The 23,555-nt window shown below is 53.0% G+C and overlaps 1 protein-coding gene across 2 annotated transcripts in view; it reads right to left on the bottom strand.

The window, feature by feature from the left end:
- Positions 1 to 23,555, bottom strand: part of GALNT14 (polypeptide N-acetylgalactosaminyltransferase 14) — a 197,918-nt gene that overhangs the window by 19,121 nt on the left and 155,242 nt on the right. For both annotated transcript variants that reach the window (XM_081796969.1, XM_081796968.1), the window contains exons 4-9: positions 18,695 to 18,762; positions 17,483 to 17,548; positions 17,185 to 17,306; positions 9,509 to 9,596; positions 8,729 to 8,813; positions 5,875 to 5,978 (exon numbers count right to left, since the gene is read on the bottom strand). In XM_081796969.1, the coding sequence (XP_081653095.1) occupies positions 5,875 to 5,978; positions 8,729 to 8,813; positions 9,509 to 9,596; positions 17,185 to 17,306; positions 17,483 to 17,548; positions 18,695 to 18,762 (533 nt within the window). The remainder of the gene's footprint in view (positions 1 to 5,874; positions 5,979 to 8,728; positions 8,814 to 9,508; positions 9,597 to 17,184; positions 17,307 to 17,482; positions 17,549 to 18,694; positions 18,763 to 23,555) is intronic.

The following is a 23,555-nucleotide window of genomic DNA, read 5'->3' as shown; positions in this document are numbered from 1 at the left end:
CTTCACCTGGGTCCTCTTTCTGTCCCTCCACTTCTGGCTCTCGGTCTCCTTCCTTTCCAGCTCTCCAAGCAGGTGCCCAGACACCATGTCTTCATCACGATCCTCACCTGCTCTCACTCAGCTGTCTTCAGCCAGACTTTCCCTATCCCCTACTGCCTCCGGCCCCGTGTCCTTGAGCTGTAGGCAAGGCTCCCTGGACACCAACCCCGCTGCTGCCACCTTCTCTACACCTGCCCTTCTGCGTGCCCATGTGCTGCCCCAAAGGGGCTCATTCCCAGGAAGCTCGGGGACAGGGTGGGGACAATGTGTGTGCTAGGATAAAGAAAGGACTTTTCAAGACTGCTTCCAAATGATGGCAAGAATGAGGGAAGGAGGAGCTTGGCTTTGGGGTCCGCAGCCCTGAGTCTGCAACAGCCCCCGGGGCCGTGTCCCTGGGGACACTTGCTTCACCTCACTGAGGCTATATGCCACAGGATTGCTGTCCACGTCAAATGAAACAGAATTCTGAGAATATGGGGAACACTTAAGTAGGATGGAAAGATGAGCCACAGCTATGATCAGACACCCCTGAAGCCAGACTCTGGAATACGGACCCCATTAGCACTGCCCTCCTGTGCCCGCTTCCAGCTTCCTTCTTCGGCCACCGAAGTCACTTGAAATTTGTGGACCTAACATTCGAGATTTTGACATTCCATCAAGCCCCCGATACACAGCAGTGTGGCGTTTGGCTGGGACACTGTTGGGATCATGTGTCCGGGGCACACGGAGCAATGAGTGAGCTCAACTGACTGCCACCATCCGTTGCTCCACCTCGCAGTGAGTGCACTGAGGGGCTGGCCACAGGGGTCAGCCCGTGGGATTCTTAGTGCATGTGTGACCTTAGTCTCAGGACTTCTTCCTTAACAGTGTGCTCCAAAAATCTACTGTGCTCCAATCATTTCCTCCGCAGGATCTCAAAATACGGTCTGCTCCAGTTCCCAAAAAGGAAAACCATCTCATCTTTCAAAACTAGAGACGGAGATCTGGTTTACTAGATATAACCTACAAATTTTGTGCCAGCCCTCTTCCCAAAATACGCATACGTTTTGGCTATGGTCTCTTCCTTTCCATGTATTCAAATAAGACATATGTCCCTCCTCATTTGCAAAGCGAATTCCTCCAAACTATGCCCCAGTTCCCTCCCCTATCCCCTCCTACTCCAGCAACCTGTTTCTTTCTCTGTGCTTCCCTCTGCATCTCCGAGTCCCGCCTTCTGTCACAGGTCCCCACCTTGGAAAGGAGGCATCTGACCCTGGTCCTTCACCTTCTTTCTGGTCTCCTGGCAGTCTTCCACCCCAAGGCTCTGTCTTTACAGGGTCTCCCTGACACTGTTTCTTCAGCTGACCCCAAGGTTCACTTGATGCTGAGGACTCCCCTTCATCCCCCCCCAGCCCCAGCTCTGTCCCAGCTCCAGCACCGGGTTCCAGGGGCCATGTGATGCTCTGCCGAGGAATGCTGGACACCAGCAGATGGGGGTGCATCTTCTGCCCCCGGCCACCCATCCACAGCTCACTGCAGCCTGCCTCCTCTCCCCCACCTGTCAAACCAGCCCTCCTCCTCCTCATTTCCCTGCGTCTGGTGCTTTAGCTAAAAACCACCATGTATCTCAATTCTGCAAACATGAGCCATGGGAGGAAAATGACCTCTTCTTCTACCCCTGGGCTGCACTCTGTTAGGCCCTCCTCGCTCAGGTGGTAGCTTATTAGTCATCCTAACAACCCTGCTCATGGTCGAGGACGTCCTTATTTGATGATGCAGAGGCGGTTCTGACCTGACCCCTGCCAGCGGGTGCCTGGGGGCTGACGCACATCTCCCCACTCCAGAACTCCGCCCTCATCCTGCCCTCAGCACTCAACAGCCTCCTTCAGCCAACGCCCCTCCGGGCGCAAAGCCACGGACTTCAGGTCTTTCAGTGGCCGACAAGAGCGGCTCCTCTATGACCAGCCACCACCCTGCACCTCCATCCAATCCTGACAAACGTCCGCCTTCGCACCCATTTAGTACAGCTGATGCCTCCCCAAGGCTCCTGCAGCCTGAGATGAGGTCACAGCTTCTGTGCTGCAGGGTCCTGAGTGTTGTAACTGGGGTGATCAGAGGCCCGGGCCTGACCTGGGCGGTCTGGGGGTGCAGCCGGGAGTGTGCTGATTACCGTGATGGTTCACAGGTACATCGTGTGGCATATTTAACACCCAGGCACGGAGTCGCCCTGCCCTCGTCTACACCACTGACGTCAGGATAACTGTCCTCGCAGGGATGTGCTGACTCCTGGGAAAGTCTCGTAATCCAGAGGCGCCGTGCGGCGGGGGCTCACGCATCAGAAGTGCGGCGCAGGGAGGCGTGGGGCAGCCGGCCTTCCAGGCACCGCCCGGACCCTGCGCTTTCCACATCTGCGGCTCCCTGCCAAGTCATCACTTTCTTAAGTGAGGGGGACGGAGCAAAAAGACGATGTAGGGAATCTGTAGGGGGTTCTCGCTGAGTCAGCGCCAGCACAATCTCCCTGGGGATGAATATCACGCAGGCCCTAATCCACTTTGAATTCCAGGCAGGGAGACGGGTAATTACTCCACCCTCATTGGGGGCACCGCTATCTTATTTTCTTTAGACGTCAGACTCCTACTTGAGGGCAAACTGCCCTCCCCACCTTCCATCCTCACTTCTTTCCTCCTGTGTCCCCACCAACCCACTGGTAGTCCTACCAGGGCCCCATGGGCCCCCCACCCCCGCCCCCCACCAGCCCAGTGTCTACCTGCCAAGCCCACGACTGCTGGAAGGGAGAGGGGATGCTCTCTCCCCAGAAACCAAGCCACAGCTATTCATACACTATTGCTCAGCCAGACCCACCCAGGTTCCAAGTTCATTGTATAGTCTGGTTTCTGAACAAAGGTGGAGGGAGCTTGGGACACAGGCTCTGCGGAATGCGATGATTCTAGCTTGCACGGAGCCACACATACTGTGTACCAACACACATTGTACCCACAGCAGCAGGACCACTGTACCTTCAACCAACTCAGGACAGGGGAAGTGGAGTGGGCAGCGGTGGGCCCCTGGGTGGCTACTGTTATCCCTAAGTCCACACATATAATTGCACCAACAGAGACCCTTCCTTTTAATGATCTTTAAGTTCTCAGGACCTCCTGGGCCTGAAAGCTCTGTTATTATTTTTCCATGAACTCATGGACTTGAGTAGAGATCCTCTTATTTGTCTACAACACTGTACTTCATGCCATCTGGGGCAATCACGCTGCATCCAGCCCCCCAGCTGCTGAACAAGGACTAGCCACTGGCCCACCATGGTCACCCAGGACCATACAACTGCAGATGCCAAGCTGGTGTTCTTAACTTCCCATACTCCCTATGGAATAGGACAAGAAGCAACCATGTGTCTGCCTGGTCTGGGAAGTGGGAGAGAACCTGCATTTCAGACAGTGCTCTCTGGCCCATTGGGAGGCTGGCTTTGAGGGGAGTGGAGTAGTCCTGGGGATGGAGAGAGGGGTGAATGTGAACAACGCTGGGGATGTGGCTCTCAGGACGTGGTGAGCTGGGCGGTGGGGAGGGCCCCCTCCCACCCCCTGGAGCAAGAATTCCTTCCCTTAGTATCATCTCTCCTCTGAAAGTGAAGCAGTGCTCCCCAATCCCACCAAACCCCTGATCATCACCCCATCCTGATGGGCTCTTCGAAATCCCCACCTTCATGCCCTCAGGTTCCTACCTATGCTCGCCTGCAGAGCTGGACTGCCCCACATGATCTATGTACCATCGGACAAGCACTGCATCTTCTGGCATATAAAATGCTAAAAAAAAAAATCCAGAAACGGCTTTCAAAGTGCTGGGAGCTGACTATAACACAAGAGAATGTCGGGAGCGGAGAAAACAGTGTCTCCTGGGATAGCTGTCTGCAGTGCTTTTTTGTGGTTTAAAAAATTTTGCAACGGACTGTAAAATGCCTCTCCCACACCTCCTCAGAAGCCCCTCTCTCCTTCCCCATTCAAATCAGCACTGGTGAGTGTCCAACGACTGGGTAGCAACTAGCTGAGACTGCCGCTTGGTAGGAGCAGATGCATGTCAACACAGCCATAAACAGCAGGGACTGGTAGGTTGGACCAGAATGTGCGATCATTAAAAATAACGTGCTGCCTGAATCCCAACGTGACTGCCCCATGGAGGAAGGATCACACTCCCTTTGTAAGGGTGACAGGGGGTGGGGGGGCAGCATAAGCCCCGACAGACAGAGGCTAGAGCGAGATGGGCTTCAACCTAGAAATTTCTAACAATTCAACCCCAAAATTCGCAGCAACAGAATGAGCCCAACTGTGAAGCAGTGAACGCAATTGTCATAAACGGCGTTAGAATAGAGACGAGATGACTTCTGTCTATCCAAAGGACTGCAGAAAGGATTCACTTGATGATGGGAGGAAAGGCCAGAGCACATCACTACGGATCACGAGAGGCATCGTGAGCAGCAGGATGTCCCGCTGGCTCTGCCCAGAAAGAGAGTGATCCCGTCCCCACTGGGAATGACAAGGCCCTACCTGGTCCCAAGTTCTCCTGGGCCCGTGTAGGCAGTGCTGATCTCAAACCTGTACCAGATTTCCCTGTTCTGTTCCAGGACTGGGTGCCAGCAAGGAGAATCAGTTTGGTTTGGGGGTTTGGGGTTTTCTGCTTGTTTGCTGAGCTTCCAATCCAGCCCCCGAATGGCAAGAGCTGTACTTATCTGATGGATTTCTCTACACTGCCCATTTTGGGAGAACAGATGCTGTGGGTCAGGCCAGCAGCCATAAATTTCTGGAAAATAACTCTTAGCGACTGAGGAAGAAAGCCATAAAACACTCTGGAGGCAGAGACAGGAGAAAACAACGGCAGAGGACAATGCATGGAATTACTGCTGAATGCCCGGACGAGCCCCACGGATCATCCATTCTCGGGGCCGCACCACTGCTCGGGGGCCCGTGCCGAACGCTCCCCAGTGACATGCCAGCCTCTTGCTCTTCTCCGGTGCTTCATTTAACAAGTAGTTACGGAAGCCTCCTTCATGGGGGCACTATTTGAAGCACCGGAGACAGCTGGGAACAAAACAGAGCTGAATCCCTCCCCGAGGCAGGCTTGAGCTGGGAGCACGGAACTTGGGGATTTATTTGGAGGTAGAAGGAGGCTGGGGATGAAGAGGATTGACAGCGACCCCTGTGACATTTGGTAAACATCTGCTGGTTGCTCTGTGCACACAGTACTCAGAGCGGGTTAATGACGAGGGTCTGGGGGTAGTTGCTACGGAAGCCTGGGAGCATCTGGCCCTTATCTTTTAGTGAGAGAGAAAGGGGTGAGGGTGAAAGGGGTCACAGGTCCCCAAACTGCAAACACGTCTGGCCGCAGTTGCGTCGAGTTGCATTCTGCAGCCCTAGGAGAGAGCAGTCCGGGACCCATCCGTGGAGCTCATAACACTGAGCGACCCTATAGTTGCCTTGAGTGTGAAAGTGTGACACGGGGGTGCTTCTAGGGGCTTTTGTGAAAATCCGTGGAGCTGGATCTGTCAAACTCAAAACCCCATCCGGGCCCAGCCATGTTCGTTTCCTTTTCTAGCTCCCAGCCGGCAGGCCCCTGGGTGGGGTGGGGACTAGAACATGGGCTCCTTAGTCTTACTGGCTTTTGCTGTCAACTCGCTCCTGATGGTCTTCCTAGGGGAGGCTTTCCCCATGGAGAAATGCCCTGTTACCTCCAGTCTCCCAGCAACTACTCCTCTCGTGCTCCACCTGGCCTTGCCCCCAAGGAGTGACCTACTGCCCCCTTCCCGGGCCCTCATCCCGGGTGCATGTGGCCCAGGACGCAGAGACAGTGACTCACCAAAATTCTCTCCACCCCAGATGTCCATGTCCGTATCATACTTCCCCAAGTAATCGAACCAGGATTTGTCCATCACGAAGAGCCCCCCAGCTATGATGGGAGTCCTGTGCATTTGGAAGGGAAAGAGGAAGTTATGGGAGAGGGAGGAGTGACCACCGGCCCATTCATCTGTCCTGGCCGTGCAGAACCCCACGCTCTTTTCTCCCCATTGTTTTTCCTCTTTACGAGGGCCAATGCATTACCTAAAACAAGAACATGCTCCAGGGTTTTGCCTTTTGATTTTAAATCTCTAGACTTCACAGACAGGCTAATTTACTTGTCAGCATGCCTTCTGCGGGCGCCCGGGACTCGCTCAGAAGCCCACTGTTCTGAGGGCCTGGGGATCCTCCACTGGCCTCTCCCACAGGCCCTGCCCAGCGTGGCTCTCTTGGGACTCCACTGTTGGGAGCCCAGGCAGTGGGCCGCTGACCAGGCAGAGAAGGAGGACTGAAGCAGCACCCATTAACAGTACATCCATTTCTTGAGATTGGGCCCTCTCCCTTTACTTCCCTCTGTACACCTCCTAAAATAATATATTGGGGTCCTAACCCCCAGTACCTCGGATTGTGACCTTATTTGGGGAGAGCGTCTCTAGAGAGGTAATCAAGTTAAAATGAGCTCATCAGGGTGGACCCCAATCCCATGTGATTAGTGTCCTTATGAAAAAGGAAACGCCGAGCCAGAAGAGACAGACCTGTACAGAGAGCCCATAATGGGAAGAGACACAGAGAAGATGGTCATCGGAAAGCAAAGGAGAGGGGTACCAGGCTACCTCAGTTGGCTAAGCATCCGACTCTTGGTTTCAGCTCAGGTTATGATCTCAGGGTCCTGAGATCAAGTCCTGCATCAGGCTCCCCGCTCATCAGGGAACCCACTTCCCTTCTCTCTCGCCCTATGCCCCTCCCCCGCACTCCTGCATGCTCTCTAAAATAACTAATTCTTTAAAAAAAAGAAAGCAAGCCAGGGCGAGAGGCCGGCAGCACCCTCAGAAGGAAACAACCCTGCCAACACCTTGATTCTGGACTTCTAGCCTCCAGAGCCGCGAGACCACGTGTTTCTGTTGATAAGCTGCTCCGTGTGCGGCACTTTGCTGCAGCAGCCCCAGCTAACTAACACACCCTCAACTTCGTCTTCTTCCTTGGGCCCCCACCCCCACCTTCCCCGCCTCTGACTGCTGAGAGGGATGCCAGAGAAGCCACTTGGAAAGCAAAGGGCTGCAGAGGAAGGCAGGCAAACGCAGAAGAGTCCAGCCAGATAATCCAGTGAGCACAGGGACTCATATCCAGAAGGATCAACAGCGGGGAGAGGTGGGCGAGCCCGCGGGGACCTGGCCCCTCATCCAGCAGGTCCAGAGGGCAAAGAGAGTTTTCTCCCATGTCACGTAGTTGATGGACAGCAGGTCAAGAAACCAGGTCTCCCAAGGCCACGACCCCAGGCGGTTCCCTGAGAACTGACCTAATCCTGGGAAACGCTCGTTCTCTGATGAGGGGGCTATTCCCACAAAAACAGAACCTGCCCTGAGAACCCCACCACTGGGCCAGAGAAGCTAAAAACCTGGAGTCAGCTGCACCAGCACCACCGGCCTTGTCCTTGACTTGGTCCTTGCCACATCAGGGGCCGCCCGTGGGGAGTAATGGAAGCTGCTGTGGGCTGCATGGCGCTCGGTGTGGTAAGAGGGTTCAGAAGTAAAGGGCATTAGCCAGCATGCCGTCTGGCTCCAATCTCCCTCTTGGCACCACTCCAGCTCATGGAGGCTGGCGAGGGGATATAGGGGCCAGCAGGTGGATGAGACATTGGTCCCCGGCAGAGTTCTCCTAACCACACACATCTGTCGGAAGCATCAGCATTTGGTTCTTCCTAGCTCCTTGCTTCTCCATCTGACTTAAGTTAATTCAGTGCAAATGATCCAACGTTTACTATATGGCAGGTCCAGAGATCCAGAGATGCCCACGAGGAATCCGGGGCATCCCTAAGTCACTGGCCAGAGAAACTGCACCCCGGTGGCCTTTTTTGTACTTCTCCAAGCACTTCTGACCCTCCTGACACCCCACCTGAGGCCAACAAGTGTCAGCGTGGAGATCCCAAACAGGTCTGGGACAGGAGCACCCATCTTAGGTAGGAACATCCAGACCATATGCCCTCCAAGCTGAGAACACAGGCTCCCCCACTGGGCAGACACCATACTCTAGTCTACCCCCAGCCCTCAGAGAAGCCCTGAACCCCAGGCGGCCATCTTGCTACCACGTGCTGGGAGTCTCCCACGTGAAGGGAGAATGCAGACCAGGACAAAGCATCCGCAGCTCTGCAAAGGAGCCCAGAGTTGATGCGACCATCACGTGGTCACACAGGACGGAGCAGACGTGTTTGTTACTAAGCAGCAGTGGCCAGGCCTCGAGCTCAGCCTCCACTTACAGCAGTGCTGACCTGACCTTCCTGGGCTGAATCCTGACATCTAAGACCTAGTGGTTCTGCTCTGGCCTGAAAGGGCCCTCTTTCCCCCTGTCAGAGGCTCAAGCAGGACCATCTGGGACCCTTCAACATTTAATGGGAAGTGTAACTACACGGTGGCTCATGTGTGGGAGGACAACACTGGGCAACTTCTCAGTATAGGTCCTATCAGGCCTCTGTCCCCTTAGGAGAAGTCTCTTTGAAGACAGAAACTCCCAAAGGGCAAAGTGGGGCTGGCCTGGCAAAGGGTTCTCTTGGTCTCTGCCCAATCTTTTGAGCGTCTGATGTGGAATGCCTCCTATACCATGTGGCAGTGAGAGGGACCCAGTGGTGACGGATCTGCCTACCCACCCCTGCCCTGACTTACCTAATGGGCTCAGCAGGGTCCAGACGCCGAGCCTTCTGCTCTGGGGAGAGTTGCTCCCATTGGAAGTGGAGGCTCCAGTCAAACCCTAGAACACAGCACGCACTCAGTTGATTTGCATGACACATCCCTTCTCTAGAAGCTCATGAACACATCCAGGGAAGCTGGGCCTAGAGACAGCAGGTCTCACCCAAGCTGATCAGCAAGAAGGCCGTCGGATTTCCCTCTCACAGTTTCCTTCTATTGCCTCTCTGAGCCTTCCCTGCTGGGCACGGTTAGGGGATAAAAGGCAGAAGACAGAGTCAGGCTCAACAGAGCCCAAGGGGGACAGGATGGACAGTTATGGGTGTGGCCCTTGGCCAGGAGCCTTGGGAAGGTGCGAGCAGGTTTTTATGGGGCTGATTCCCCTCAGATCAGTCTTGAGGGATCAACACTAGGCCCTAAGCAGAACCGTGGTGGGCTTCAGAGAGCACGTGGTGCCCAATGCTGAGATGCCAGAACAGGCCCCACCTAGCCAGGAGGTCCTTGGCTTCCCTCCTATTCCCAGAGCGAGCCCACACTGGAGCCAGAGCTCTGGGGTCTGGGTGCATCCTGCACGCCCCCCTGGTCATTCCATTCATAGTCTCAGTGGTAAGGACACACTGGAGCTACTGACATTATAGGACACAGGGCTGGATGCTCCAGACAAACCACTAGCAGACGTCTCCCCACTCTCCCCCTAGAAAATGCCGACCAGGGGGGAGCATGAGTCCTCGCTGGGGAGAAGGCGTTGGTCCCACTCACCCCCTCTGAGCTCCGTGGCGGACTCGATGTAGTTGAAGTTGTCCAAGCTGATGATGTCAATCACAGGGCACACCACCCGCGTGTAGTCCTGTAAGAAAGCAGACTCCAGGCTCAGTCTGTGGCGTCAAGGGGCCAGGCCGGCAATCAGCGGGCATGGGAGGGCCTTGTCCTGGTAATGCCAGGCTGGTTTTGTGGCCCTGACCAAGCACTTCCATCTCTGGATCTCAATTTTCTCATCTATAAAATGGACCACTGGATGCTGTGGCCTCTCCAGTTTCAATGCCTAAAATGCTATAAGCCTTTTTCTGACTTCTGGGGGCATTCTTAGCCCCAAGAGCCATCTGAGCATGGCGGGGAGACAGCATGGGTGGCTGGAGAGTGAGGACGCTGCGGAAGCGGGAGGGAGGAAGAAGTCCTTCACCACCAATGGGCTCTCAGAAGGCAGAGGCCACAGGCAGCTGGGAAGGTGACCTCAGCCTTCAGTTGCATGAAGCAAAGCCATACACCCACATGAAGAACACCTTGGAATTTCCAAATACTTTCATTCGATGCGTTTGTTTCTAGGCAAGTTGATGAATAGCATCTCTGGAGACTCCTACCTTCAGATGTCACCTGTGGTCCTCACAGATCTGTGCCTCCAGCCCTGACTTACCCCCTTGCTCCCAGCCTCGGATCCACTAGGCCACTGGCCCCTTCCATGTGAATTTCACACAAGCTTTCAGTGATGGCTTCATCATCTTCTCCCCAAACGTGCTCCTTTCCCTCACTTGCCTATTTCTGCTAACAGAACCATCGGGTAGCCCTCTGCCTCCCCAGCACAAAGAAGCTTCGCCTCTGCCCATTGCCCTGATCAGTCCTGCCCATTCTAACTCAGGAACTGCCCTTCTAAGCATGCCCTCTCCTTTTCCCTCACGCCTGGCATACCATGGTAGACTCCTGATCTTATCTCACCCTCTTCCCTTTGGTGGCCAGGGAAGCTGTCATTCCGATGGGAAAATCTCACTCTGCAGCTCAGCAGCTAAAACCCTGAACTGCCTGGAAGATAAGGTTCGCTTAGCTTGGCATTCAAGACCATCCACAAAAGGCATGTAGCTCACCCTCCAGCTTCCTCACTTGCTGCATCCTGCAGGCCACACTGTCCACAGGCAACAAAGCCACTCAGGAAACGTTTTCAAAATAGGCAAGACATATTCACCAGTGCTTGGGGGCTGTCAAGGCATGGCGTAGATTTTTAAAGCCTTCCCTGCTCTGGGTGAACACCCTGTACCTCACAGAAGGAGGGACTAGGGGCAGTGGGAAGGCCACTCCACAGCCAAGTGGGAATCAGGCAGCCTGGGAGCACCAGCAGGTGTGGGCACATCAAGCAAGGACACTTTTGTAGTCCTCCCCCTTCTCCCCCTCCCCCACCAGCCTGCACGGGCAGGAGCCTCTGCTTCTCCTTGCAGCCATTTCATTTCCTGGTTCAATCTCTCTCCCAAATGAGGCTGTCTTCTTATTTTAAGCTCAGACTCACCGGGTGTCTGTTTTTATGTTCACAGACTTCATCTGGCCCTCAGCTTCCACATGTGATTCATCCTGACAGTGACAAGGTACCTCGGAAGCCGAGTGGCCCGTGTGGAAAGAAATGCTCATTTTCAGTGCATTGCTTCTACCGCTGGGACGTGCACAGATGCTTCTTCCACAGTCAACACGGCACCTGCCCAGCTGCCTCCGCTCTCCAGGCTCTTCTCAGGCACTGTCATCCTGCATCTGTGTGTGTGTGTGTGCGTGTGCGTGCACGCACACGGCATGCACACACCCAGCCACCCACACCAATACCTGCCCATGGACACAACCCCGAAGATATTCCTGTGACTTGAATTCTGACGTGTTCTCACAAGTTCAGAGACTGAACTTCTCCTGTGAGTCTGACAAAGTTCTCATTTAGCCTTTGCTGGTTGAGTTCTGGGGTCTCTGTAGCTTCACTAAGTCCTTACATAGACGCTTGTGTGGTCAAGGATTCATCTTGCCCACAGATATGTTTGGCCCTTGCCCGGCTTCTGGGCAGTAACTTCTAAGCCCTCAGAATGTCCTGCCTCTGTTTACCTGGGAGCCTTGGAATATACCAGATAGTCTATGCTAACAGTGTGACTTACGCTAAGGGCCTTGGGCTGTGTGGTATACCAGCTCAAACTGACCTCTGGAGGGGCATGGAGACCATGGGGGTCAGCCCATGTCTATGTGACTGATGCCCAACAGAAAGCCCAGACACCAAGGCTTGGGTGGGCTTCGCTGTTTCTCAACGCTCTGTACGTGCTGTTCTACATCGTTGCTGGGAGAAGGAAGTGCTGTCTCTGCAACCCCACTGGGGGCAGTCCACTGGAAGCTCATGTCTGCAACTCTCTCTGTGCACCTTTTCCCACTGCGGAGTCTCACCTGTATCCATTTGCTATACTAAACAGCAATGATGAAAATAACAGCTTTGCTAAGTTCCAAGTCCTTCTAGTGAATTACTGAACCTGAAGGTGGTCTCAGGGGCCCCCCAAACGGCAATCCTGGCTTTTTAATTTCTCCTCAATATTTGGAAACTGAAATACAAAATAAAATGCTGGTTGCTTACCTCGGCCACAGCCTTCCCCAGAAGCCACCCAGGGACTCCGCCTCCAGGGTTCACCGGCTCTGGTAACCTCTCCCTCTAAGTTCTGAGGGCTTCTGCCCTTCTCTTATTCCTGCCAAAGCTCATGTGTGGTGTCTGCTTGAGTCATGGAGAACAGATAGGTGATCAGGGACATCTGGGGATAAGTGCTGTGTGGAGCCATGACCTTCAAAAGAAGCTACACGAGACTTTATACATGAGCCTTGAGGCCAGGACACAAATGTCTCTGAGTGACCTAGGGGGTCAGTAACTGCTCCACCTGTGTAGTCCTCAGCACCAGCCCACAGCCTGCTGGGCAGCGGGTAATCCATTGGCGTTGGCTACAGAGGCTATTAACCCCCTCTGAGGACGCTATGTCAATGGCCGGCAGCAAAGCAGGTAGGGTCAGTTTCCGCTGAGAAAGATGGCCTCTCCTCTTACAGGTTCAGGGACAGAGGGACTCTCCATAAAGATACCCAGACCCACCACAGGTCCTTGCTGTGTGCTCCGGGAGGATGGCCTTTCAGGCTAGGCCCACAGGTAGGCTTAATCAGGCAGCTGGACGAACCCCTGACAACCCAGGACTGCACCCCTTCTTCCCCACTCCCCAACACGAATCTGAGCCCGGGCCCTGCCCCATGGACAGGAGCCCAGCAATGACAGGAGCTGAATGCATGAGCCAATGGCCATCAATAATCCTTGCAGTACACCTCTCCTTTCTCCACCCGTTCATATAATGAAAACCACATTGGGAACAGGTCCTCAAAAAACTCCAAGAGATGGCCACTTGGGTGTCTCAGTTGGTTATGCATCCAACTCTTGATTTCGGCTCAGGTCATGATCTCAGGGTTGTGAGATCAAGCTCCGCGTCGGGCTCTGCACTGTGTGTGGAGCCTGCTTAAGATTCTCTCTCTCCCTCTCCCTCTGCCCACTCCTCTAAAAAAATAATAATTAAAAAAGAACCTCCTAGAGAGATCATTCACTCATTTGGTCAGCCAGCTTTACGGAGTGCCTCTTATAGTTTAGGAGTTGTGGCAGGTACAAAGACGAATAAGACCTCACAGTCTAGGGAAGGGGGAGGACAGGTGGCAGAGGATTACAATGGGGCTTCTAAGGCAGCCTGGACGTAGGGGCGCAGGAGAAGGAGCGGTCCTTGAGGAGGTGACAGGTGACCTGGGTTCTTGTTCTGGTTCTGCCATCTAGAATACATGTCACCTAAAGCACACCAGCACACACTGAGGAACTGTCTCTTCATCTATAAAGTGAAGACAAATTATTATTTGCAAAACCATCTCGCCTTCCTAACAGGGCTTCTGGATGGAACATGGGAGGGAGGCGTGTGAAAGGCATTGAAGCATATGTAAGCCATTATTTATATAAATTTACCAAATGCTACAGGGATTGAAATTTCTCAAAACCTTTTTTCCAACTAAAGAAATATGTAGATAAGGAGCGGGGGGAAAAAAGAGGCCTCTGTTAAAAAAATTAAAGCCAACCTGGTGCTTGTTTCAAGTATCTTTGAGTAACTGAAGAAAAGAAACAGGACATCGAGGGGGTTCCATGTGGACGAGACCAGCTGAGGACGGCTTCTGACAGCCCAAACCCAGCTCTTTCTTATCTCTTTCTATTTTTGAAAATCCCCAACTCCAATTACAGCTTAAAGTTTCCACTTCCACTCACAAGACAAATCACGTTTTACTCTGAGACAAGACACAAAGACACGTGTTAACACAGCCTGACACATGCCCACATCCCTGTCCTGAAGGGGATGTCTCAGGAGAATGTTCCATCAACTGGAGTCAGGGTCTGGTAGAAACCTCTGCAGCCCATGGAGGCTGCTGTGGCCCCGGCAAGGGGCAGAGTCGGACCATAGCCCCGGGTCTGTCCGACCAGTCCTCTGCTACCAAAGCTTTAGGTCAGACAGTGGTGGGGACTGGAAGCTCAGCCTGGGAGGGTGAGCTCTATTGTGGAGCCAAATGCCTCCCACAGGAGCCTGGGCTGCAAGGAGCACTCACAAGGAGGAAGGAGGAAATGAAGGCTTCTCTGATCTGCAGGTGAGCCTGGCCAGGGATGTAGCAATGAGAGCATTTTTCAGAGAGAGCTTCTGTGAAGGTCTCTGAGGCCCTGGGGTGGAAAGGGTTCATTAAAGCTGTCTAAGGAAAGCAAGGCCCCCTAACATATCCTGCAGGGCTACAGCAGCCTGGGGTGGGGTCCTATAGGTCAAACGCTGAACTTCCATGTGACCCCACCATTCCACTCATTGGTATGGACCCCAAAGAATTGGAAGCAGGTACTCAAACTTACATACTAATGTTCATAGCAGTGCTATTTACAATAGTAAAAAGGTGGAAACAACCCAAAATGTCTATTAGCAGAGGAATGGATAAACAAACTGTAGTATTCAGGCAGTAATTTCTCCGACGTCGGACACAGCATTTTTTTTCTAAATATGTCTCCTGAGGCAAGGGAAACAAAAGCCAAAATAAACTATTGGGACTACATCAAAATAAAACACTTCTGCACAGTGAAGGAAACAATCAACAGAACTAAAAGACAAGCTACTGAATGAGAGAATACATTTGCAAATGACCTATCTGATAAAGGGTTAGTCTCCAAAATATGTAAAGAACTTATAAAACTCAACACCAAAAAAGATAAAAAACAAAAAAAACAATCAATTAAAAAGTGGGCAGAGGACCTGAGCAGACATTTCTCCAAAAAAGACATACAGATGGCCAAGAGACACATGAAAAGATCCTCAACATCACTAATCATTAGGCAAATGCAAATCAAAACCACAATGAGATACAATCTCACAGCTGTGAGAATGGCTAAAATCAACAACACAAGAAACAACAATTGTTGGAATGGATGTGGAGAAATAGGAACCCTCGTGCACTGTTGGTGGGAAGGCAAGCTGGTGCAGCCACTCTGGGAAACAGTATGGAGGTTCCTTGAAAAGTTAAAAATAGAACTACCCTATGATCCAGTCATTGCACTACTAGGTATTTACCCAAAAAATACCAAAACACTAATTCAAAGGGATATATGCACCCCTATGTTGATTGCAGCATTATTTACAATAGCCAAACTATGGAAGCTGCCCAAGTGTCCACTGACTGATGAATGGATAAAGAAGATGTGGTATAGATATACAGTGGAATAGTACTCAGCCATAAAAAGATGAAATCTTGCCATTTGCAACAACATGGATGGATCCAGAGGGTATAATGCTAAGTGAAATAAGTCAGTCAGAGAAAGACAAATGCCATATGATTTCACTCACATGTGGAATTTAAAAAACAAAACAAATGAGCAAAGGGGAATAAAAGGAGAGAGGGAGAGAGAAACCAAGAAACAGACCTTTAACCACAGGGAACAAACTGATGGTCACCAGAGGGGAGGTGGGTGGGGGGATGGGTGAAACAGGTGATGGGGATTCAGAGTACACTTGATGTGATGAACACTGAGCAATATATAGACTTGCTGAATCACTCTATTGTACACCTGAAACTAACACTGTATGTTAACTATACTCGAATTAAAATTAAAAACTTAACTAAAAATGTGGTATATACCGTGATGTTGTGATATAAGAAGAAATCTACCCCTGGTCTTTGTTCCTGGTTCATTGCACAAGAGCTTCTGAAATCCTTGGGATTTCCTGAGTGATGGGGTGACAGGGGCATCTTCGTGATTCATAGCAATCCTCTCTCACCAAACCTGAGTTTATGCTAATGAGGTGACTGTTCCCGGGGTGGGGGGGTGGACCAAGCACATGACAGAGGGTTGGCACTTCCAGCCCTACCCCCAGCGCCCCTCCCCTCTGGGACACAGCGAGGGGAAGATTTGGAAGGGCCTCTAGGGCCAGGCAAAGCCCTTCAACTAAATGGCCTGTTCATAATCTACTATTTCTCAATGCAGACCCCTACACTTGGATTGTGCCAGAAAGAGGGGAGAGAGGATTTTCCTAACCGGCGGTCGGTGTCCGCCCCAATCTCAGGGAAGGCGATCAGGGGACGGGGATTCACATCTAGGCCCACGTGTGAGAGCTCTCATCAGAACTAACAGAGTCAGGAAGGGTTTCCCACTTCTCTGAGCAGTTCACACGTACGGATTCTTTCGTCCTCAATGCTGTCATTTTGCAGGGAGGAGCAAGGTAGCCGCCACAAAGAGCAAGAAGGAAATCACCACGGCACAGGGGAGATGGTGTGGGGGCTCTGGTGCGCGTGGTACCAGCTAGGGAGAATCAGCCCAAGTTACGCCTCTCCCCTGACACTGTGTCCTCATCCGTGAAATGGGTATATGAAAAATACCCGGCCTCGTACTTCACAGAGCAGCTGTGGGAGTCAGTAGATCAGGGAGGACAGGAACGGCCCAAATGCTAAGCTCCTACAACACAGTGCCTTCTGTACATCAGGACGGGGGTGGACGGTCTTTGTGGAATATATAATACCAATGGGAACATTAAGGAAAGGTTTTTTTCACTTTCAAAAGGAGTTAACAGACGTGGAGAGCGGAAGCACACAGAATCCCCGAGCAATTTAAGGGCAGGCAGAGGCCAGGAACTCAGGTTTCTCAGCATCCTGTCACCTGCGTCAGCCTTTGGGCAAGGGTGATGCATGGGTGGAGGGAAGACAGAAGCCTCAGGTATTGGGTGACGAGGACCAGTTAACTCCACTGCCTCCTTGTCACAAAAGGCACTCAACAGGGCTCCCTTTCTGGAACCTTCTATTGTCTGGGAGAAATAGTTCTGGGTGGTTCTCTCACCCAGGAAGCTGCCGGCGTCACGTTATCAGCGGGGGCCAGCAGCCCCACTCACAGGTCTGCTGCGGGTTGACAGCGGGATACAAAGACCAGGTCCCCGGCTTTGCCCCACCACCGCCTGCTGTGTGACCGTGGCAGGGTGCTCTAGCTCAGTGTCTCCATCTATAACACGGGGACAGCAATCAGTCCCGTCCCCCTCCCAGAGGGCCCGGCAGGGGACAAATGTGAAGGACTGGCTTGAGAGCCTAGAGAAGGTGGGGACGCAGCACCCTGACCCTCAGTCTGCCCCACTCACCTCTTTGACTCTGTGCAGCAGGGGCTGGAGCCAGTCCCTGTTCACCTCGCAGTGGCTGTCCAGGAAAGTCAGAGTGGTGCCCTTGGCAACATTAGCGCCCTGGATCCGGGACCGGACCAGACCTGTGGCAGGGACAAATGGGCAAGTGGGGGCTCCTGTCCTTCCATCTTCCAGAGAGCTCACAGAGGAGCCACACGACATCCCCTGCACACTGAACACACAGCCAGATGCACACACACACACCCCCCCAGCCCCCCACACTCACGCTCCAAGGTCCTGCCTAGCTGCACAGACCCACCTTGCCGCTCGCTATTGCGAATGCACTTCACCTTGGGCAACTTGATGAGCTGCAAGCAGTCCTCAGCTGCGAAGACAAAAGGTTATGTGGTGTGAGCACCCTGGGATGGACGTGAACCCAAAGAGTAGGTAAGGCAGCCCAGCCTGTCCCCAACCGCAGAGCCCTGTCCCGACTCCAGGGTGATTGTGGGTTTTGGATGAGGCTGACTGACCACTTCTATTTATATGCAATGTGGCCCAGTCCATGCAAAGTGGCCCAAAGGGGCCTTTTTGGAGCAGGTCAGTCGCACATCAGCACCTGTGTTCTTATCAGGAAGCACTTCCAGATGGGAATTCTTGGTATGGTCACCTGGAGACTCTTCTCCTTTTCTATAGACCATTAAAAACATGAGACAAGAGTCTTGCTCACTCTAGTGGAGTCTAGCAAAAACTGCTGGGAGACCCCACAATGGATGAGATGAATTTTGGATTTTCCTTTCTGATCATAGACTTTTGATACTGGAGACCTTATCTGTTAAGTGATCTGTCCACTGTATCCCATCACACAGAGTTGGCTGAACTCTCCCCCATTCGGGGGAATGTGCCAGAATGGGCAGGAAGAGATCCCGTCTCCAGCATCACCCCGGACTTGTCTCTGGCTTGCCTGCTTACCCCATCACTTGCTTGATTTACCAATCCTCTGAACTCCACATTGGGACCCCACCATGTTGGTTTTGCTTCGCTGGTTTACCAACCTTAGCCTCTCTCCCGCGGAGCCCACCCAGCCCTCCCGCAAGAATGAAAGGAGGGGGTGTTTCAGCCTACACTCAGGCTAGCAGATGACCACAGATAAGTCAGGAACCTCTAGTGATATAAATTGCTCTGGGTCCCAGGCTCAATCCTCCAAAGGTTTCCATGTCCAGTGTAAGTAGGGGGCAGTGACACACACGTGTGTGCACACACATGCATATACACACACCAACCCAATCAAGGATCTACTAAATTTACTACGTAGGTCCTCAAAGACTTGCAGCAGAGAATCCAAGACATTGTTTTTAAAATGTAAGGTCTGTCTCCCTCTTGAGCCCCTCATAGACCCTCGAAGTCTTCCACACCTGCCACAAACCCAGGCTTTTCTCCATCCCCGGAGAACCAGTGGACTGGCCTCTGCCTGTTATGCAGGGGCTGGGAACAGAAACTTGTACTTACAGAGCAAGGGGGTGAAGACACTTACGGTCATTGCTGAAGTCATCCACTAATATGATCTCCTGGATCAGATTCATCGGCGTGCGGTTTAACACGCTGCAAGGTGGAAGGAGGGGAGATAATTATGACGTCTAGTGGCAAACCCATGTATTAACCCACGCTCTAAGACACCATCGCATTTGAGGAATGAAAACTCAGGGCAACCCAAGGGCTTGTGTAGTCACACTGCTCACCTGTGAGCCCCTGGGATAGGACCCTGCCTTCTCCTAGTGAATGCTGCCGCATGCACTCCACACCGAGACGGGAACCCAGGGGTCATCCGCAGTGACTGCCTTCCCCCGCCGCCGCCCCAAACCCCGTACCAAATCAGTGACCAACACCTGCTGGTTCTACGAGAGAAGGTCCCTCAAACCACGTCCACCTCTTACACCTCTGTCCCAGTTCAACTTTTGAACCGATGTTTTGTAGCAGCCTTGACCTGACCGGCCGTCCTCCCAGGGCCTCCAGAGTGAGCTCTCTGCAGGCTCAGTTTGATCTCTCATTGTGTGACTTTCCTCACTAATGCAGACAAATAAGTTGACAAAGCCTCCACCGTGGCTCGTCACCATCTCCCCCCAAACCCTCAGCACGTTCGCTCTTCATGATCTGGTCACGGCCCGTTTGCAGCCTCCTCATGCCCAGGGCCCTCATCTGGTGGCATCCTGCTTGTTCGTAAGGGAGATCCCGGTCACCCTCGCTGCCGTGGCTTGACATGCCCCTCCTCTGCCACAAGGACCTGTTCACCGCACCTCCTAACAGCTTCCCGCTCCTTCGTGAGCACTAATTGTTTCTGCTTCCCGCGGCCTTCATCATGCCCGACTCCGAGGACTGGTCTGCTGGCCCCACTGGACGGTCCTGTCCCTGGGGGCAGGGGCCCCGTCAGTACTCTCTGTGTTGCCAGAGACCAGCCCAGAGCCGTGGCCTGTCATTCCCTCCAGGGATGTGTCCTGTCCACCCCCTATGTGCTCAGCACTGGGTCCGCTCTGCCTGCCAGAAGCTTGCAGCCTAGGAGCTCCTTCCTACAAGCTGTGTGATCTAGGGCAAGTTACTTTACTGCTCTGTGCAGTAAGAGGCCCCATCTGTAAAATGGGGATAAGAACAACAGCACCTACTTCACCGGGCCATTGGGAGAATTGGAGAGAAAATGTTTCTAGAGGACTTAGCAACATGTCTGGCTCGAAGTGGCAATTACTGCTATTTTTGTGTGGCAGGAATGATCTTAGGATTGACTTCACGTGCCAGCCTGGGCTGCGGATCTGGACTCACAGGATGAGGCTGGGTTTCCATGTTCCTTTGGGGTCTCAGGCCTTATTCCACTTCCGAACGCCCCAGACCACATGGTTCCTCAGACACCTTCCAGGGCCCCATCGCCCACCGTGGGGTGCCCGTGGCCCTGCACGGGTCAGGGAGGGGTTCACACGGTGCTGGCGGAGGCTCTGTGAGTTCTCTCAGGTGGGCCGATCTGAGCCCTGCTTCTCTTGAGCTGCCCTGTCTAAGCAGGATGCAGAGACTCTCCAGGAGGAGAACTTTGCCTGGAGCTACTTTTATTTATGAAGCCTTAATTCTCACCATGGCAACTAGTATAAGGTGGGAGAGGAACCCTGACTCCAAGCCCTGAGCTCCCTGTTGGGAGGTGGGGACAGGGAGGGGCAGGCGGTGGTGGGAGGAGACCTCGCCACATGGGATTGAGAGTCCCAAAGAAAACACACACCAACCCAATAACCAGTCCTCTAATCAGACAGGGAAAGGAGGGAGGGAGGCAGCACGAGAGGGAAAACCTGCTTGAAGAATACCCTCTAATGAGGTTTGATTAAGGCTGCAGCTTCTGCATGCAGTTCCCCCCAAATCCCTGCCGGCTCTTTGAAATTCAAGAGTTCTCTTCTGTGAACATCAAAAGGTAAATCGCATGCAGCTCTGTGCTGGTTGAACTGAGATGATTAGCGAATAAAAAATGTCCAGGATTTAAAAAAGAAAAAAAAAAAAACCAGAAATCGTCAGCACTAAGTGCTAATTAGACCATTTCCTGGTAACACCTGGCTTGTTTTTGCTCCTCTAATCAGAGCAATTGGAGGGATAGCGGGGGTGCCAGGAACGTGGCTCCGGATTGGGAGGGCCTGCGACGGGGCAGGTGCTCTGGGCTCCTGGGGTGGCCGGAGGAGAAAGGTCAAGTCTAGCCCAGGGGAGCTGGCCTGGCCCCAGATGGTTCCCCTCAGGGCCCTCCTTCGGCACATCCACTGCCACTCCCACCACCCCGGCCCTGGTTGCTCCGTTCCGCCCCCCCCACTTTCCTGTCCCCAGTTTGTCCGCCAGGATGCTTCACCAGCCCCTCTGCCACAAAGCCAACCCTCCCTTTCCTCCAGCTTAGGATAAGCCTCTGTCTCCCAAGGCTGTTCCATGTCCTCTCCCTACAGCCTCAGCGTGGGAGTGAGCGCTCACCTCACTGGCATACCCGGGTCCCACTCTGCCTGGGAAGTATTCTAGAACGGAGTCTCCTTCTGCACAGCTCACTTCTCTGCCAGAGGGTAGCCGTGCAGCCAGCGTCTACCCACACCTTCTGCTTTTCTGCTGCTGGGCTGCACGGGGGGCACACACGGAGCATCCTGGGAGGCGGCCAGCACGGCCGTGTGAGCAGCGTGGGAGGCCGGGCGGCTCCGCCATCCTGAGCAAGATGCCAGGCCGCTCCCAGCCTTCGTTTTCATCCATAATTACATTTTCCTTGTAAAGGCGGGCGATATTAATACTTGACCTACTTCACAGGCTTTTGTGCGTACGGAAGGAGGAAATGTATTTGAGATTGCTTTGTGAACTCCACGGTGCTATATGCAGGCAGGGTTTATCAACTGCTCCATAAATACCAGCTGAATGAAGACCCGAGGCTGGCTGACAGTTGAGTTTGGTCGCTCTGGAGCCAGGCTGACTTGGGGTCAAGTACTCTATCCACGCTGGCTTGAAAGAGCTTCAGTACTGAGGTGCTTAGGTACTTAGCTATTGAACCTGCAGCACCCCAACTTCCTCAGCTGCATGAAAGGTGCTTAGCACTGAGCTTGGCCCCGTGGCTGCTTTCAGAATCTGGGTATGGATAGTAAGGATGATACTGGTTCTCAAAGTGTCGTCCCCGGGCCAGCAGCATCTACGTCACCCGGGGACTCGTGAGAAAGGCAAAATGCTCGGGCCCCACTCTGGACTTACTGAGTTAGAATACCTGGGGATGGGAAGCTCCCAGGGCTTCTGATGTGGGCTCAGGTCTGAGAGCCACACAACACAGCTGCCTCCCTGGGCTGGAGAGCCATCATGACACCTGCTGTCACGTACACAAGTTCCCTCCGTGCCACGCATCAAGGCCTTTACCTACCTAAACTCACTCTCCCCCATAATCGTGTGAGGTAGTTATCAGTAGCTCTTGTTTTACAGAAAAGGAAACTGAGGCAGAGAGGTCAAGGAGCTTGTCCAGGGTCATAGAGTTGGTAGCAGAACAGGCAAATCTGGCCCTGGGGTCCCATTTCTTATCCACCTTAACCTGAGAAATCGCTCCTCGAAAATCCAGTATTTTACAAAAAAGCAACAGTAAGGAGATTCAGGATATAAAGAGATCAACTGCACATGCTCTAGAGCCCCCACGGGAGGTGGAGGATTGAAGGATGCCCCAAAAGGAAGGGGTTGGCCCTGAGTCTCACATATACACAGGGACCCACTGCAGTACCAGACAAGATAAACCATTCCTCAGGGTTTGTCTTCTCTCTCCGTAAGTGACAGAAGTCCCCTCGTTGATCTGGGTTGTGACTCTTTCCCTCCCCCCCATCACCCACCCCCATTAGGCCTCTGCCTGGCTCTGAGCACCGCCATGTGTGCCCTTCCAGCCCCCCGCCCCCTAGCTAACTCAGGAGCTCAGGGAGCCAGAGGGCTTGGGCAGGGACGGGCAGAGGGATGACGGCTCGGCCAAGTACTGGGGGAAGAGAGGGGAGGAGGGGGTACAGTCCTCCCCTTGAGCGTCTTTTTGTGAGAGCCTGGCAGCAAAGCCATCAGAATTCTGGAACATGAAAGATGAAAGACACCTTACAGAAGACCCTTGCATTGATGACAGAGTGAGAGAGGAAGTGCTTCTCATTCAGTCCCATCTTTGTCCTGGTGATTTATTTGTGCATCGGGATAGGGAGTGTGAGGAAGGTGAAGAATCCCAAGGCAAATTATACCTGCCATGGGAATTTCTAGAAATAATCTTCCTTGCTTCCACCCTTAAAATTTCCCTTCACCCTGCTTACGGTAGAGAAGCCTGTCTGTTCACACACAGTTCTCCCCTCATTCCGCTGTCTTCGTGTGTCACACTTGGGTCGGAGCCAGGGGGCCTGGCTTATATCAGAAGTTCCTCAGAGGCAGGAAATAGGTCCATGGGCTCTCCTGGCAAAGCGCCCAGCAGTTTGGTATATGGTCTGGCACTTTCTGGGGGCCTTCTGAAAAGTATGGTCTTGATGGGCCTCAACCCCCTTTCGGAGCACAGTGCACCAGGGCCTCAGGGCAGCCCTCATCAGGCTGGTGGACAGAGGTGCTGGGGCTGCGCCCGGAGCTGCCCCCCATGTCCCTCCAGGAAGTCAGAAACCTGAGTCTTGGCTCCTGTGCTTCCTAGCCCGGTGGCCTTGGGCCTCCATTCACCTCGTGCAGCCGACTTCACAGGCTCTGGCTGAAGTGAGATGTAATGTGTTCTGGAGACCATAAAGCTCAGCATACAATTAAAATATTAATAATATTATTATAAAGTATCATTATTACAATTCTAAAGAGATGGAGGAGCGGCGGGAAGAGAAGGGAAAATATGTCTTAGAGCTGAAAGGGATGAGTCTACAGGTAGCAGCTGA

Source organism: Leptonychotes weddellii, chromosome 10 (genome assembly GCF_054177405.1).
Source record: "Leptonychotes weddellii isolate Sample4059 chromosome 10, ASM5417740v2, whole genome shotgun sequence".
Lineage (NCBI taxonomy): Eukaryota > Metazoa > Chordata > Mammalia > Carnivora > Phocidae > Leptonychotes > Leptonychotes weddellii.
The sequence above is the reverse complement of the archived record's forward strand: the minus strand, read 5'-3'. Positions and strand labels throughout refer to the sequence as shown.